A 15,966-nucleotide genomic window follows, 5' to 3' on the forward strand; every position below is an offset into this window, starting at 1 on the left:
AATTCATGTTATCGCGGGATTTTGCTGCCCCGTGAACTCTAGATCTGCACAAGATAGAATGTGCGCTTTAAGAAACGCTTCAAGCGGATCAAAGTTACTCAAGTAAAACAATAATAATATCAGACTATTAAAGAGATGCTACCGCTGTTAAAGTATGATCAGGAAAATGTGTCAGAAACACAAAACAACAGTGGAGAAAATGTTATGAATAAACAATTATTTATTGTTAATAATGAGCACATTAAACAAAAACATGTCCTGAAAACAAATGACAAATTATTTCATCTCATCGATATAAATACCATGTCAATAAACCATCCGCCTTGTTAACCAGTCATCAGCAGTTACCGTATTTATCATAATATACACAATGTGGTTCTTCTTCCTGCTTGATTTTACTCCTCAGGAGTAAAGTAGTCTGTCAGTTCATTAGGGACACTGAGCTGCAGTAAACTGCCAGAGAATAACTAAATAAATAAAATATAAACACACATATATATGTATGTGTGTATGTTCTGTATCTTTAGTCTACGAGTCAAACACGCACCACGTCCAGTCACGTGACTTTACCTTCAAATCCTTTCTTAGTTTAGATAAATTCCTGCACAGCTGGACTATAAAACCGTTTTAGACTTGATTCCGGTTTTTCCTGCAGACACACCTGAGCGTGAGAAGGAAAACACACGGAGAACCGCAGCTGAGTTGGAAAATCTGTGTCTTCTATTTCTATGCGCTAAATCGAGCCTCGGCGTCCGCGCATGCGTACATTCTAAAATACGATTTGCACAACGGTCTAACATCAAAGATGGCGGGAGCCTCCGACCCACTGGAGGACATGCTCTTCAATGAGGTGGATGAGAAAGCGGTGAGCGACCTCGTTGGCTCCCTGGAGTCTCAGCTGGGCGACAGAAAGACTCTGTCCGCTTCTTATCCCGAAGCGAAGCGGGAGGCAGCTCCAGCCGCCGCCGAACACTTCTCAGGGAAAGTGCGCGATCAACTGGGGTCCGTGGAACAACCGCAACAAGGACATCCGAAAGCGGGCTTGACCCAGGAACCCGGCGCTAATGAGCCGCTGTCCGGCAGAACCTTGTCCTCGTCTACCTCCGCAGCCGGCGCCGGGGCCGCGGTGACTACCGGAGCCTCCCCGCAGCCTGTTTCCTCCGGACCGGGACCCGTAACTTTGACCAGTCAGCCCGCCGCCCCTAGCTTCCTCCGGGCTGCCGTCCAGGCTCCGAGCGCGGCTCCAGGCGCCTCCGTGGTCCCCGCGGCGGAGTCGGTCCGGACCTCCTCCTCCCCCGGCGTCCAAAGTTTGAACGGCGGGGCGGTGAAGTTGGTCAACTCGCCCGCTGCGCCTCCTCCCGCCGGGACCAGCTCCGTGATCAGTGCGGTCAGCGCGGGCGGCTCCGCCATCATCGCCCCCATGGCCGCTCAGCCCGGCTTCCCCCAGGCTTCGGCGGGCTCCCCCGCCGTGGCCCCGCAGAGACACCCCAGCCCGGCCCCAGGCGCCCAGAACGGAGTGGACCCTAAAGGGGCCCCGCTGGTGACCCAGGGCGGCCCCTCCAGCCAGGTGTTGAACCACAGCACCCCCGTGATGCACACCAAAATGCTGGTGCCCAGCCAGCCCGTCTCTGGGGGCTCCGTCATCCTGACCAGCACCCCCCCTCCGGCTGCAGCCCAGGCCCCCGTCAGCCAGACTCAGACGAGCTCGGGGGCCGTGGTGACGCTGGGGGCCAAGCCTACGGTGAACGGGGTGGTTCAACCTGCCACGGTGGCCGTGGTGAGGCCGCCGGGCGCTCCGGTGGTGGCCACCTCCATCCAGCAGCAGAGACCCGGGCTGGTGGCCACCTCCACCCGGGGGGTCGCTCCTCAGCCGGCGCTGGCGGTCCGGCCCCAGCAGCAGACCACCATCCAGCTACCCCCAGGATTCAGCATGCCTGCTGGTGAGAGGCTTCATTACCTGATGGTCACCTGTAGGGACGTCCCCCTCTGGTCCTAAATGTCCTAGAGTTGGTCTCCTGTAGCGTCCTAAAGTCTGTCCTTGTCTTCTCCTAGAGTTGGTCTCCTGTAGCTTCCTAAAGTCTGTCCTTGTCTTCCTTGTCTTCTCCTAGAGTTGGTCTCCTGTGTCTTCCTAAAGTCTGTCCTTGTCTTCCTTGTCTTCTCCTAGAGTTGGTCTCCTGTGTCTTCCTAAAGTCTGTCCTTGTCTTCCTTGTCTTCTCCTAGAGTTGGTCTCCTGTAGCTTCCTAAAGTCTGTCCTTGTCTTCCTTGTCTTCTCCTAGAGTTGGTCTCCTGTAGCTTCCTAAAGTCTGTCCTTGTCTTCTCCTAGAGTTGGTCTCCTGTAGCGTCCTAAAGTCTGTCCTTGTCTTCTCCTAGAGTTGGTCTCCTGTGTCTTCCTAAAGTCTGTCCTTGTCTTCCTTGTCTTCTCCTAGAGTTGGTCTCCTGTAGCGTCCTAAAGTCTGTCCTTGTCTTCTCCTAGAGTTGGTCTCCTGTAGCGTCCTAAAGTCTGTCCTTGTCTTCCTTGTCTTCTCCTAGAGTTGGTCTCCTGTAGCGTCCTAAAGTCTGTCCTTGTCTTCTCCTAGAGTTGGTCTCCTGTAGCGTCCTAAAGTCTGTCCTTGTCTTCCTTGTCTTCTCCTAGAGTTGGTCTCCTGTAGCTTCCTAAAGTCTGTCCTTGTCTTCCTTGTCTTCTCCTAGAGTTGGTCTCCTGTGTCTTCCTAAAGTCTGTCCTTGTCTTCCTTGTCTTCTCCTAGAGTTGGTCTCCTGTAGCTTCCTAAAGTCTGTCCTTGTCTTCCTTGTCTTCTCCTAGAGTTGGTCTCCTGTGTCTTCCTAAAGTCTGTCCTTGTCTTCTCCTAGAGTTGGTCTCCTGTAGCTTCCTAAAGTCTGTCCTTGTCTTCCTTGTCTTCTCCTAGAGTTGGTCTCCTGTGTCTTCCTAAAGTCTGTCCTTGTCTTCCTTGTCTTCTCCTAGAGCTGGTCTCCTGTGTCTTCCTAAAGTCTGTCCTTGTCTTCCTTGTCTTCTCCTGGAGTTGGTCTCCTGTAGCTTCCTAAAGTCTGTCCTTGTCTTCCTTGTCTTCTCCTAGAGTTGGTCTCCTGTGTCTTCCTAAAGTCTGTCCTTGTCTTCCTTGTCTTCTCCTAGAGCTGGTCTCCTGTGTCTTCCTAAAGTCTGTCCTTGTCTTCCTTGTCTTCTCCTGGAGTTGGTCTCCTGTAGCTTCCTAAAGTCTGTCCTTGTCTTCCTTGTCTTCTCCTAGAGTTGGTCTCCTGTGTCTTCCTAAAGTCTGTCCTTGTCTTCCTTGTCTTCTCCTAGAGTTGGTCTCCTGTGTCTTCCTAAAGTCTGTCCTTGTCTTCCTTGTCTTCCTTGTCTTAAACGTTCAGTGTTTGTTGTTGTTGTTTGGGTGCAGCCTTTGACTGAGTGGACTCCATGGATTCTGTTCAGATGATCAACTACTACCACCTCACCACACATCCACACTAGTTACTGACTAACAGAGGACGACCTTCATCTACACAGCACACATGGATACACACTGGGTTCTAACGTTAGCATTAGCATTAGCATTAGCCAACCACTACTTAAACAGAAGAAGAGGTCTTGATGCTGCAGGGACGTGGTTCTGGTTTTATATCAGACCTTATATCAAATAACTACTAAAGATCAGACTTGGCTGAAACTTGATCTGATGAGTTTAAAAATGCCTGAATCAGTCCGACACTGATCAGAACCTCCCTAGACACCTGTCGGGTCACCTGACGGTCACATGATCAGGATCTCGTTTGGTTCTGAGAAGTTTTCTCATATTTTTTTTATATTTTATAGACGATCGATCGATGAGTCGATTTAAAAACGTGAGAACTTTGTTAACAGAGGAAACCATCAGAGAACTTCAGTTGAAGCTGCAGACGGAACCGGATCAGAACATTAAAATGACGTTGGACTGATTCAGGACGTCCTGACTCTGATTTTGTTCTGATGTTTTCTTCATTTACTCAGAACGCTTTTTCCGCTAAATATCGTTTATAACGCTCATCTCTCAGAACATCTGAAGTTCTGCTGAGAATAGAAGTGGTTCCATCTCTGGCTTGATCCAAACAAAGTTGGGTTGGTCCTTGAATCTGTTCAGAACGTTTTACCTCAGAATACTGATCTATTCTCTCCTCCTCCAGGTATGGTTCTGGTCCGGACCGAAACGGGTCAGTTGGTCATGGTTCCCCAGCAGGTTCTGGCTCAGGCTCAGGCCAAGACTCAGCAGAGCCAGACGGTGACCAACATCACCCAGAGACCCGCTACGCCCACGGCCACCACCACCATCCGGGTCAGCACCGCCACCACGGTAGGTCCGGTCCCAGGGTGGGTCCGGTCCCAGGGTGGGTCTGTTCATGGTTAAACTCGTTCTGACAAGTGTTAAAGGGCCCCCAGGTTCTCAGTACGCCCAGACTGAAGGTTGGAATAAACTCTGGAACATCACCTGTCTCGGGCCCCTGCTCCCCTGCTCCCCTGCTCCTCTGACTCCTCTGACTCCTCTGACTCCCCTGCTCCTCTGCTCCTGACTCCTCTGACTCCTCTGCTCCTGACTCCTCTGACTCCTCTGCTCCTGACTCCTCTGACTCCTCTGCTCCTGACTCCCCTGCTCCTCTGACTCCTCTGACTCCTCTGCTCCTGACTCCTCTGACTCCTCTGCTCCTGACTCCCCTGCTCCTCTGACTCCTCTGACTCCTCTGCTCCTGACTCCTCTGACTCCTCTGCTCCTGACTCCCCTGCTCCTCTGACTCCTCTGACTCCTCTGACTCCTCTGACTCCTCTGACTCCCCTGCTCCTCTGCTCCTGACTCCTCTGACTCCCCTGCTCCTGACTCCTCTGCTCCTGACTCCTCTGACTCCTCTGCTCCTGACTCCCCTGCTCCTCTGACTCCTCTGACTCCTCTGCTCCTGACTCCTCTGACTCCTCTGCTCCTGACTCCTCTGACTCCTCTGACTCCCCTGCTCCTGACTGCTCCTGACTCCTCTGACTCCTCTGACTCCCCTGCTCCTGACTCCTCTGCTCCTCTGACTCCTCTGCTCCTGACTCCCCTGCTCCCCTGCTCCTGACTCCTCTGACTCCTCTGCTCCTGACTCCTCTGCTCCTGACTCCTCTGACTCCCCTGCTCCTGACTCCTCTGACTCCTCTGACTCCCCTGCTCCTGACTCCTCTGCTCCTGACTCCTCTGACTCCTCTGACTCCTCTGCTCCTCTGACTCCTCTGCTCCTGACTCCCTGCTCCTGACTCCTCTGACTCCTCTGTTGACATCAGACCAGGAGTCAATAAAGTTGTTAATGGTTCAGACTTTTCCCTCTCTGTCGCCTGCAGGCGCCTGGTACGCCTCAGACCGTCCGCCTGGCCTCTGCCACTCAGACCAGGATGGTCCAGTCTCCCGCCACCACGTCTGTCCAGGTGTGTGTCTCCGTGTCTTCCCACCTGTTTGTCCCGCGGTGTCCTCTGAAGGTCGGTCATAGCTAACTGATCTGTGCTGCTGTCTCCAGAAGGCCCTCACCGTGGCCCCCAGCGGTGCCGTGTCGGTGAAAATTCCTCCAAAGGCTGCGACAGTGATCACAGCAGGGGGGACGCCTGTAGCCAAACCTGCCGGGACGCCGTCCGCCCCCCCAACCAGCACCAACCCCACCCCTACCGCTGCCGCTGCCAGAGTCACCGTGGTGTCGCAGGTCGGTTTAGTTCATTCAGACAGTTTAGACGTACGTGTTAGTTTGATCGTACGTGTTAGTTTGATCGTACCTGTTAGTTTGATCGTACCTGTTAGTTTGATCGTACGATCGTACGCGTTAGTTTGATCGTACCTGTTAGTTTGATCGTACCTGTTAGTTTGATCGTACGATCGTACGCGTTAGTTTGATCGTACGATCGTACGCGTTAGTTTGATCGTACGTGTTAGTTTGATCATACGTGTTAGTTTGATCGTACGATCGTACGTGTTAGTTTGATCGTACGATCGTACGTGTTAGTTTGATCGTACGATCGTACGTGTTAGTTTGATCGTACGATCGTACGCGTTAGTTTGATCGTACGTGTTAGTTTGATCGTACGTGTTAGTTTGATCGTACGATCGTACGTGTTAGTTTGATCGTACGTGTTAGTTTGATCGTACGATCGTACGTGTTAGTTTGATCGTACGTGTTAGTTTGATCGTACGATCGTACGCGTTAGTTTGATCGTACCTGTTAGTTTGATCGTACGTGTTAGTTTGATCGTACGTGTTAGTTTGATCGTACGATCGTACGCGTTAGTTTGATCGTACGATCGTACCTGTTAGTTTGATCGTACGTGTTAGTTTGATCGTACGTGTTAGTTTGATCGTACGATCGTACGTGTTAGTTTGATCGTACGATCGTACGCGTTAGTTTGATCGTACCTGTTAGTTTGATCGTACCTGTTAGTTTGATCGTACGCGTTAGTTTGATCGTACCTGTTAGTTTGATCGTACGTGTTAGTTTGATCTTACGATCGTACGCGTTAGTTTGATCGTACCTGTTAGTTTGATCGTACGCGTTAGTTTGATCGTACGCGTTAGTTTGATCGTACCTGTTAGTTTGATCGTACGCGTTAGTTTGATCGTACGTGTTAGTTTGATCAAACGTCTGCTGGTTCTCAACAGGAGATGCAAGAGAACGTGAAGAAATGTAAGAACTTCCTGGCGACGCTCATCAAGCTGGCGTCCCATAACTCCCCCTCCCCAGATACCTCCAAGAATGTGAAAGGCCTGGTCCAGGACCTGCTCGTAAGTTCTTCCTACAAGAGGAGGAGTCATGTGTCCATCCACGTCTGTGTCCATGTGTGTCCATGTGTGTCCATGTGTGTCCATGTGTGTGTTTATGTGTCCATCCACGTCTGTGTCCATGTGTCCATGTGTGTTCATGTGTGTCCATGTGTGTCCATGTGTCCATCCATGTGTGTGTTCATGTGTCCATTCACGTCTGTGTCCATGTGTCCATGTGTCCATGTGTGTCCATGTGTCCATGTGTCCATGTGTGTCCATGTGTGTGTTCATGTGTGTGTTCATGTGTGTCCATGTGTGTCCATGTGTCCATGTGTGTCCATGTGTCCATCCATGTGTGTGTTCATGTGTGTTCATGTGTGTGTTCATGTGTGTCCATGTGTGTCCATGTGTCCATCCATGTGTGTGTTCATGTGTTCATGTGTGTGTTCATGTGTGTTCATGTGTGTGTTCATGTGTGTCCATGTGTGTCCATGTGTCCATGTGTGTCCATGTGTCCATCCATGTGTGTGTCCATGTGTCCATCCACGTCTGTGTCCATGTGTCCATGTGTGTTCATGTGTGTGTTCATGTGTGTTCATGTGTGTGTTCATGTGTGTCCATGTGTGTCCATGTGTCCATGTGTGTCCATGTGTGTGTTCATGTGTCCATTCACGTCTGTGTCCATGTGTCCATGTGTCCATGTGTGTTCATGTGTGTGTTCATGTGTGTGTTCATGTGTGTGTTCATGTGTGTCCATGTGTCCATGTGTCCATGTGTCCATGTGTGTCCATGTGTGTGTTCATGTGTGTTCATGTGTGTCCATGTGTGTCCATGTGTCCATGTGTGTCCATGTGTGTGTTCATGTGTGTTCATGTGTGTGTTCATGTGTGTGTCCATGTGTGTCCATGTGTCCATCCATGTGTGTGTTCATGTGTGTTCATGTGTGTTCATGTGTGTCCATGTGTCCATCCATGTGTGTGTTCATGTGTCCATTCACGTCTGTGTCCATGTGTCCATGTGTCCATGTGTGTTCATGTGTTCATGTGTGTGTTCATGTGTGTTCATGTGTGTTCATGTGTGTGTTCATGTGTGTCCATGTGTCCATGTGTCCATGTGTGTCCATGTGTGTGTTCATGTGTGTGTTCATGTGTGTTCATGTGTGTCCATGTGTGTCCATGTGTGTGTTCATGTGTGTTCATGTGTGTGTTCATGTGTGTGTCCATGTGTGTCCATGTGTCCATCCATGTGTGTGTTCATGTGTCCATGTGTGTTCATGTGTGTGTCCATGTGTCCATCCACGTCTGTGTCCATGTGTCCATGTGTGTTCATGTGTGTGTTCATGTGTGTTCATGTGTGTGTTCATGTGTGTGTTCATGTGTGTCCATGTGTGTTCATGTGTGTGTTCATGTGTGTGTTCATGTGTGTTCATGTGTGTCCATGTGTGTGTCCATGTGTGTCCATGTGTGTGTCCATGTGTGTTCATGTGTGTGTCCATGTGTGTCCATGTGTGTGTCCATGTGTGTTCATGTGTGTGTTCATGTGTGTGTTCATGTGTGTTCATGTGTGTCCATGTGTGTGTCCATGTGTGTCCATGTGTGTCCATGTGTGTTCATGTGTGTGTTCATGTGTGTCCATGTGTGTGTCCATGTGTGTCCATGTGTCCATCCATGTGTGTGTTCATGTGTCCATGTGTGTTCATGTGTGTGTTCATGTGTGTCCATGTGTGTGTCCATGTGTGTCCATGTGTCCATCCATGTGTGTGTTCATGTGTCCATGTGTGTTCATGTGTGTGTCCATGTGTCCATCCACGTCTGTGTCCATGTGTCCATGTGTGTTCATGTGTGTGTTCATGTGTGTTCATGTGTGTGTCCATGTGTGTCCATGTGTGTGTCCATGTGTCCATCCATGTGTGTGTTCATGTGTGTTCATGTGTGTGTCCATGTGTGTCCATGTGTGTGTCCATGTGTCCATCCATGTGTGTGTTCATGTGTCCATCCACGTCTGTGTCCATGTGTGTCCATGTGTGTCCATGTGTGTTCATGTGTGTGTTCATGTGTGTCCATGTGTGTCCATGTGTGTTCATGTGTGTTCATGTGTGTTCATGTGTGTCCAGGATGCTAAGATCGAGCCAGAGGAGTTCACCACTCGGCTGCAGGCTGAGCTGAAGTCCTCCCCTCAACCCTACCTCATCCCCTTCCTCAAGGTACCGCTCACCTTACTATTACTACTACTAGTACCTCTAGTACTGGTACTACTGATACTGATACTAATACTACAGCTGCTGCTGCTGCTGTAGTATTACTACTAGTACCTCTAGTACCAGTACTACTGATACTGATACTGATACTACAGCTGCTGCTGCTGTAGTATTACTACTAGTACCTCTAGTACCAGTACTACTGATACTGATACTGATACTACAGCTGCTGCTGCTGTAGTATTAGTACTAGTACCTCTAGTACCAGTACTACTGATACTGACACTAATACTACAGCCACTGCTGCTGTAGTATTAGTACTAGTACCTCTAGTACCAGTACTACTGATACTGATACTGATACTACAGCCACTGCTGCTGCTGTAGTATTACTACTAGTACCTCTAGTACCAGTACTACTGATACTGATACTAATACTACAGCCACTGCTGCTGTAGTATTAGTACTAGTACCTCTAGTACCAGTACTACTGATACTGACACTAATACTACAGCCACTGCTGCTGTAGTATTAGTACTAGTACCTCTAGTACCAGTACTACTGATACTGATACTGATACTACAGCCACTGCTGCTGCTGTAGTATTACTACTAGTACCTCTAGTACCAGTACTACTGATACTGATACTAATACTACAGCCACTGCTGCTGTAGTATTACTACTAGTACCTCTAGTACCAGTACTACTGATACTGACACTAATACTACAGCCACTGCTGCTGTAGTATTAGTACTAGTACCTCTAGTACCAGTACTACTGATACTGATACTAATACTACAGCCACTGCTGCTGTAGTATTAGTACTAGTACCTCTAGTACCAGTACTACTGATACTGATACTAATACTACAGCCGCTGCTGCTGCTGTAGTATTACTACTAGTACCTCTAGTACCAGTACTACTGATACTGACACTAATACTACAGCCACTGCTGCTGTAGTATTAGTACTAGTACCTCTAGTACCAGTACTACTGATACTGACACTAATACTACAGCCACTGCTGCTGTAGTATTAGTACTAGTACCTCTAGTACCAGTACTACTGATACTGATACTAATACTACAGCCACTGCTGCTGTAGTATTAGTACTAGTACCTCTAGTACCAGTACTACTGATACTGACACTAATACTACAGCTGCTGCTGCTGCTACACATTGTGTTGATGTGAATTCTCCGTGTCTCCTCAGAAAAGCCTTCCTGCCCTTCGTCAGTCTCTCCTCAGCAGCCAACAGTCTCTGATGACCGCCCCCCCCAGCACCTCTGCCCCACCCCTGGCCGCCCCCGGCTCTGTCACCACCACCGCCATCCGACCACGGCTTCCCATCAGCCCGACGGGCGGCGCCGTCCGCCTCAACGCACCAATCACAAGCACAGCAACTCTGGTACAGTGATCAGCAGGTGTTTCTACCTGCGCTTCACCCACGTGGTTTAAATTAGAAATGAGTAAAAAAGATGATGATGATGATGAAGCCGTCTCTCCTCCAGGCTGTGAGCAGACCAGGAGTCCAGACTCTTCAGACTCGTCCACATGTTGTCGTGGGTCACTTCAGACCTCCAGGTGAGTTTTTACCTGTTCAGTCCAGAGACTAAAGACACATTCAGAGTCAGTTTATCTCCAGTTGTTCAAATTTAATCTGGATCAAAACGATCTGGATTTGGAAATCCCGTTCTTTGTTATCCAGGATCAGGTAATCCGTTTTACGTTTATACCGGTTTTTCAAAGCAACATTGGATTGGATCACCCTGATCCAGATCCAGTTTTCAGGATTACCAAATCCAGATTACCAGCGCTCTAAATGGGACAACATGTCACACTGTGGGTGGAAGAGCCAACATGGCGTCACTTTATTCTCTAATCTGAGCCACAACAAATAAAAAACAAATATTATTTAACAAATACATTGTGGATACTTTGAAAATGAATAATTATAATAAATACTAATTAAATGGAGACGCTGTGCCTTCACCCCAGGGAGCATGCAGCGTAGTAGTGTTGTGTACAACATCAGCACCAGACACAGGGTCCCTCTGTGATGATGATGATGATGATGATGATGAAGATGATGAAGATGAAGACTGGACGTGTAGTCAGGGGTTATTAAGGGTTCATCTCTGAAGTTAATATACAGTGATGAATGACAGAAACATTTAATATATTATTTTTGTTTATTATTGAAATCTGTTTGGGGATTATTTCATCGGGACAAGATCATTTTTATTTTACTGAAAGGCTTAATGTCTACTTTATTTATCACTGTAACAGTTGAAGAAGTCAAGTGTAAAATATAAATAAAAGTAAATACACTAACTTTAAACCAATTTTAAAGTTTCACTACGTCACTAGATGGCAGCAGATCATCACACTAACAACCATCACTTTCTTTTTCAGGGACACTTGTGAGACCCACAACCATTGCAGGAAAAAGTCCTGTGAACCTGGCAGCTCAGGCCAATCAGAAGAAGCTGAGCGACCCTGGGGGCGGGACATTCAGGTGAGTCAGTGCTCCTCATGTCCGTCCTCATAGCGTCCAGCAGGGGGCAGCATGTCCCTCAGGTTCAGCCATCATGTCCGTCCTCATAGCGTCCAGCAGGGGGCAGCATGTCCCTCAGGTTCAGCCATCATGTCCGTCCTCATAGCGTCCAGCAGGGGGCAGCATGTCCCTCAGGTTCAGCCATCATGTCCGTCCTCATAGCGTCCAGCAGGGGGCAGCATGTCCCTCAGGTTCAGCCATCATGTCCGTCCTCATAGCGTCCAGCAGGGGGCAGCATGTCCCTCAGGTTCAGCCATCATGTCCGTCCTCATAGCGTCCAGCAGGGGCAGCATGTCCCTCAGGTTCAGCCATCATGTCCGTCCTCATAGCGTCCAGCAGGGGGCAGCATGTCCCTCAGGTTCAACCATCATCAGACAGTTCAGGGGACCAACCATGTCCCTTCAGATCACTCATTAATTATCTGTCCTGTCGTCCTCAGAGATGACGATGACATCAACGACGTGGCGTCCATGGCCGGCGTCAACCTCAATGAGGAAAACGCCCGTATCCTAGCAACAAGCTCGGAGCTGGTCGGCACTAAGATCCGGTCCTGTAAGGACGAGTCCTTCCTGCCCACGGGTCTGCTGCACCGCCGCATCCTGGACACGGGTCTGTCTCTGTCTCTCTGTCGTTGCCATGGAGACTCAATCCATCCAGCAGCGCTTGATTATTTCGGTCTGATTGGCTCAAATCTGCTGGAACTCTTCTTCTCTTCCTGTAAAACCTGTAGATAGTTCTTCTTCTGTGTTTCCTGCCTGAGTGTTCAGAACCACAGAAGAAGAACAGTGGGTGTGTCTTCCTAGAAGACAGACAGAGTTGAGGTTTCCTGTGTTGGTGACGTTGTCTCTCGTCCTCAGCCAAGAAGCTGGGAGTCAGCGAGGTTCCTCTGGAGGTGGTGAACTTCATCTCCCACGCCACCCAGACCAGACTGCGCTCGCTGCTGGAGAAGGTCACGGTCGTCGCTCAGCATCGCACAGACGGCGGGAAGGCAAGACCCCGGCGCTCCAGATTAGATTAAAGATGAACAGACGCATCAGGAATAGTTATTGACTTAAAGTGGCAGATATTTGAATGGAGTCTGGTCCGTGTGTGTTTATTGTTGTTTTCTCCCTCCTCTTCCTCCTCTCCCTCCTCCTCTCCCCCCCTCCCTCCTCCTCTCCCCCCTCTCCCTCCTCCTCTCCCTCCTCCAGGATGAAGAGCATCATGAACAAACGTCTGACGTTCGCTCTCAGCTCCGGTTCTTCGAGCAGCTGGAGAGGATGGAGAAGCAGAGGAAGGACGAGCAGGAGAGAGAGATGCTGCTGAAGGCGGCCAAGGTGAGAAGAACAAACCGGTTTCACTCTGGATTCAGACCTAGTGTGATCACACCTCCACCTCCACAACTCTATAAATGAAGCGCTTTATTTTGAAAGGACAGAAAAATGACTTCCTTCTTCACTGAATGAGTTTTAAAGATGTTCATCAGGAGATGGTCACAGGTCTGATGCTTACACCTCCAACGTGATTATTGTTTCTCCTCCAGAGTCGAGCCAGACAAGAAGATCCTGAGCAGGCTCGGCTGAAGCAGAAGGCCAAAGAGGTACACCTGTTAAACACCTGTTAAACACCTGTTAAACACCTTTAAACATCTGTTAAACACCTTTAAACATCTGTTAAACACCTTTAAACATCAGGGCCCGTGTTCCTAAAGGTTCTTGCTCCTAGAGACCAAACTCTAAGAACATTCCTAGAACCATGATGTTTCCTCAGAGTAGATCCTGGTGAAGATAAAAGGTTTTCCTAAAGAGTCTCCTAATGTGTTGATGAGGTACTGAAGACTCTTGTTTGTCCCTCTCAGATGCAGCAGCAGGAGCTCGCTCAGATGCGACAGCGTGACGCCAACCTCACGGCGCTCGCCGCCATCGGGCCTCGCAAGAAACGCAGGATGGACTCACCGGGAGGAGCCACGAGCGGAACCGAGGTACCAGAACCATGCAGCTGTGGTCCGGTCTCACTGAGACACAAGCTGGAGACACAAGCTGGAGACACAGATAGATATAACCCTGAAGAGTTAGCTAGCTGAGCTAACAGCCTGACAATGCTAACAGTAGTCTACTGCTGCTGTTAAAGTCCTACTGCACCTGAACGCACCTGAACCCTTCACTGACCTGCTCATCTCTCTGGCCACTTCATTAGGTACACCAGTGAAACCTGTGAAGGTTCTGTTCAGCTGTTCTGTGTTCCTAATATATTGACATTAGAACCCATTTACTAGTGTACCTAATGAAGTGGCCAGGGAGGGTATTTACTGCTGATATCAGGCAGACACTCATGACCCCCCCCACCCCCCTCCTCCCCCCAGTAATCTAGTGAATGTGACGAGAGTTGAGTGAAGGGGGTCACAGTCTGCCTGGGGGGTTGTAGGAGTGACTCCCCCCTCCTCCCCCTCCAGGCTGCCATAGATTGAGCTCTGTGTAAATGAGCTCGGGGCTGGATGGACGGGGAGGGGGTTACTGCCTGGAGCGCCCGCCCCCCATCCCCCCGCCCCCCACTAACAAAGAGACCCTACAGAAAAATCCAGCATTTCACTTTCAGATGCAGCAGCTGTGCTTGCCCCCCCCCCCCCCAAACAAGCTAACGTTAGCCTGAAAGACTTCACCTAGCATTAGCGTGGTTAAGCTAACACTAGCCTTCGTCTAAAGTTGAGATCTGGATGTTTTAACTGATCAGAGACACTCGTCGATAAATGCTGCCTTCAGGTGTCTCAGGTGTTGTGGGACACGTTGCTGACTCTCTTCTGTCTCCCCCCTCGTCCCCCAGGTGGCGTCAGGCTCAGGTGCCTCGTCCTCGTCGCCGTCCTCGTCCCGGCAGCAGCTCCGTCAGCGGATCACCAGAGTCAACCTCAGGGACTTCATCCTGTGTCTGGAGCAGGAGCGCAGCACGTCCCGTTCTCTGCTGCTCTACAAGGCTCTGCTCAAATGACTCCTCCTCCTCCACCTCCTCTTCATCGTCAGCTCCTCCTCTCAGACTGCACATTACGCCTCAGCCTCACCACTAACTCCAGACGACACGGCTCTCTGAGCTAACTGCTACCAGGCTACCTTAGCTCTGGTTGAACAGGCTACATTAGCGTGTAGCTGGCTAAACAGGCTAGGCTAGCTCGTAGCTGGTTGAACAGGCTACATTAGCGTGTAGCTGGCTAAACAGGCTAGGCTAGCTCGTAGCTGGCTGAACAGGCTACATTAGCTCGTAGCTGGCTAAACAGGCTAGGTTAGCTCGTAGCTGGCTAACAAGCTAGGCTAGCTCGTAGCTGGCTGAACAGGCTACATTAGCTCGTAGCTGGCTAAACAGGCTAGGTTAGCTCGTAGCTGGCTAACAGGCTAGGCTAGCTCGTAGCTGGCTGAACAGGCTACATTAGCGTGTAGCTGGCTAACAAGCTACATTAGCGTGTAGCTGGCTAACAGGCTAGGCTAGCTCGTAGCGTGTTGTTCCAGCTGACTGTAGCTGGTTTGTTGACTCAATCTCAGGTTCTTGGTGGTCGACTGCTCATAGTTCCTGTCTCTGCTGCTTCCTGTCTGGTGGTCAGCTGACATCTGTCTGAGTGAAGATTTAAAGACGTAGTGACCTCGTTAGCGTCTAACGACTTTTTATCACCTGTTACCCATAATGCACCTGAACCTCTAATTAGTTGATGAACTGGACGGTAAAGTCTGGTTGGAGTTAAATGTGTGGGTGAGTAATGTGCAGCTCTGAAGGTTCACACCTGGACGGGAACCAGAGCGGGAACCAGAGCGGGAACCTTGACCTCAGGACGCCGGTGCTCGTCTGAACGCAGTCAGAAACGTGGACGTCGTCGTTTTAATGTGTGAGAGATAATCATGAAATCATCAGCGACACTTAAAGGGACAGTTCCACATTTATCTGAACAGACGTCATCAGGGCTTCACTTTAAAACGTTCTAAACTAATAATAATCAGTCAGATAGAAGCTGATGGTGTCTTGATTGATAATAAACGAGGTTTTAATACGTTCATCTTCAAACATTAAACTTATTCATTCATTCATTTTTAGTGAACTGTCCCTTTAAGTCTCTGGAGGTTCCTCCTGACAGAGAGCTGGCTCTCAGACAGACGTCACTCACTCAGGCTTCCTTCAATCATTCCTCCTCCTCCTCCTCCTCCTCCTCTTCATCATGGCTGACGGGTCACATGACTATTAGCTCATCTGTGTCTCAACTGAATGTCGTTTCAGAACCAGTCTGTCTCCTGTGATGCTTTTAAGGAGCCGTTTTGGACTCTGTGGTTTTTAACGCTTTAACTGTCTTTACTTTTCTCGGTTGGTTAGCGACTAGCTCGACTCGCTGCCTGAAGCTGAGCGTTCACATCGACTCGTCTGTGGAAGGACTCGATTTTTCAACTATTTATATTTCCTAGATTCTGAATTCAACCTGATGCAGTTTTACAGCCGTTTGTACCTTTGCTAAAAAAGAAATAAAGAAAAGA

General features: G+C 49.5%; 1 protein-coding gene across 2 annotated transcripts; it reads left to right on the plus strand.

Moving 5' to 3' along the window:
- The first annotated feature begins 699 nt into the window (after positions 1–699).
- Positions 700–15,962, plus strand: LOC311495102 (transcription initiation factor TFIID subunit 4-like). Of its 2 annotated transcripts, none has more exons than XM_084554434.1 (15): positions 700–1,940; positions 4,153–4,319; positions 5,333–5,416; positions 5,509–5,685; positions 6,633–6,755; positions 8,848–8,937; positions 10,142–10,336; positions 10,440–10,512; positions 11,344–11,446; positions 11,925–12,094; positions 12,343–12,473; positions 12,676–12,801; positions 13,008–13,064; positions 13,323–13,445; positions 14,285–15,962. In XM_084554434.1, the coding sequence occupies exons 1-15, from the start codon at positions 806–808 to the stop codon at positions 14,444–14,446; spliced, it is 2,916 nt and encodes a 971-aa protein (XP_084410560.1). In that variant the 5' UTR covers positions 700–805; the 3' UTR covers positions 14,447–15,962. The 2 variants fall into 2 exon arrangements, with proteins under 2 accessions (XP_084410560.1, XP_084410559.1); XM_084554433.1 differs by having other exon boundaries at positions 701–1,940; positions 5,506–5,685.
- Positions 15,963–15,966: the final 4 nt, after the last annotated feature.

This window comes from Chelon labrosus (assembly GCF_963514085.1).
Source record: "Chelon labrosus genome assembly, chromosome: 11".
NCBI lineage: Eukaryota > Metazoa > Chordata > Actinopteri > Mugiliformes > Mugilidae > Chelon > Chelon labrosus.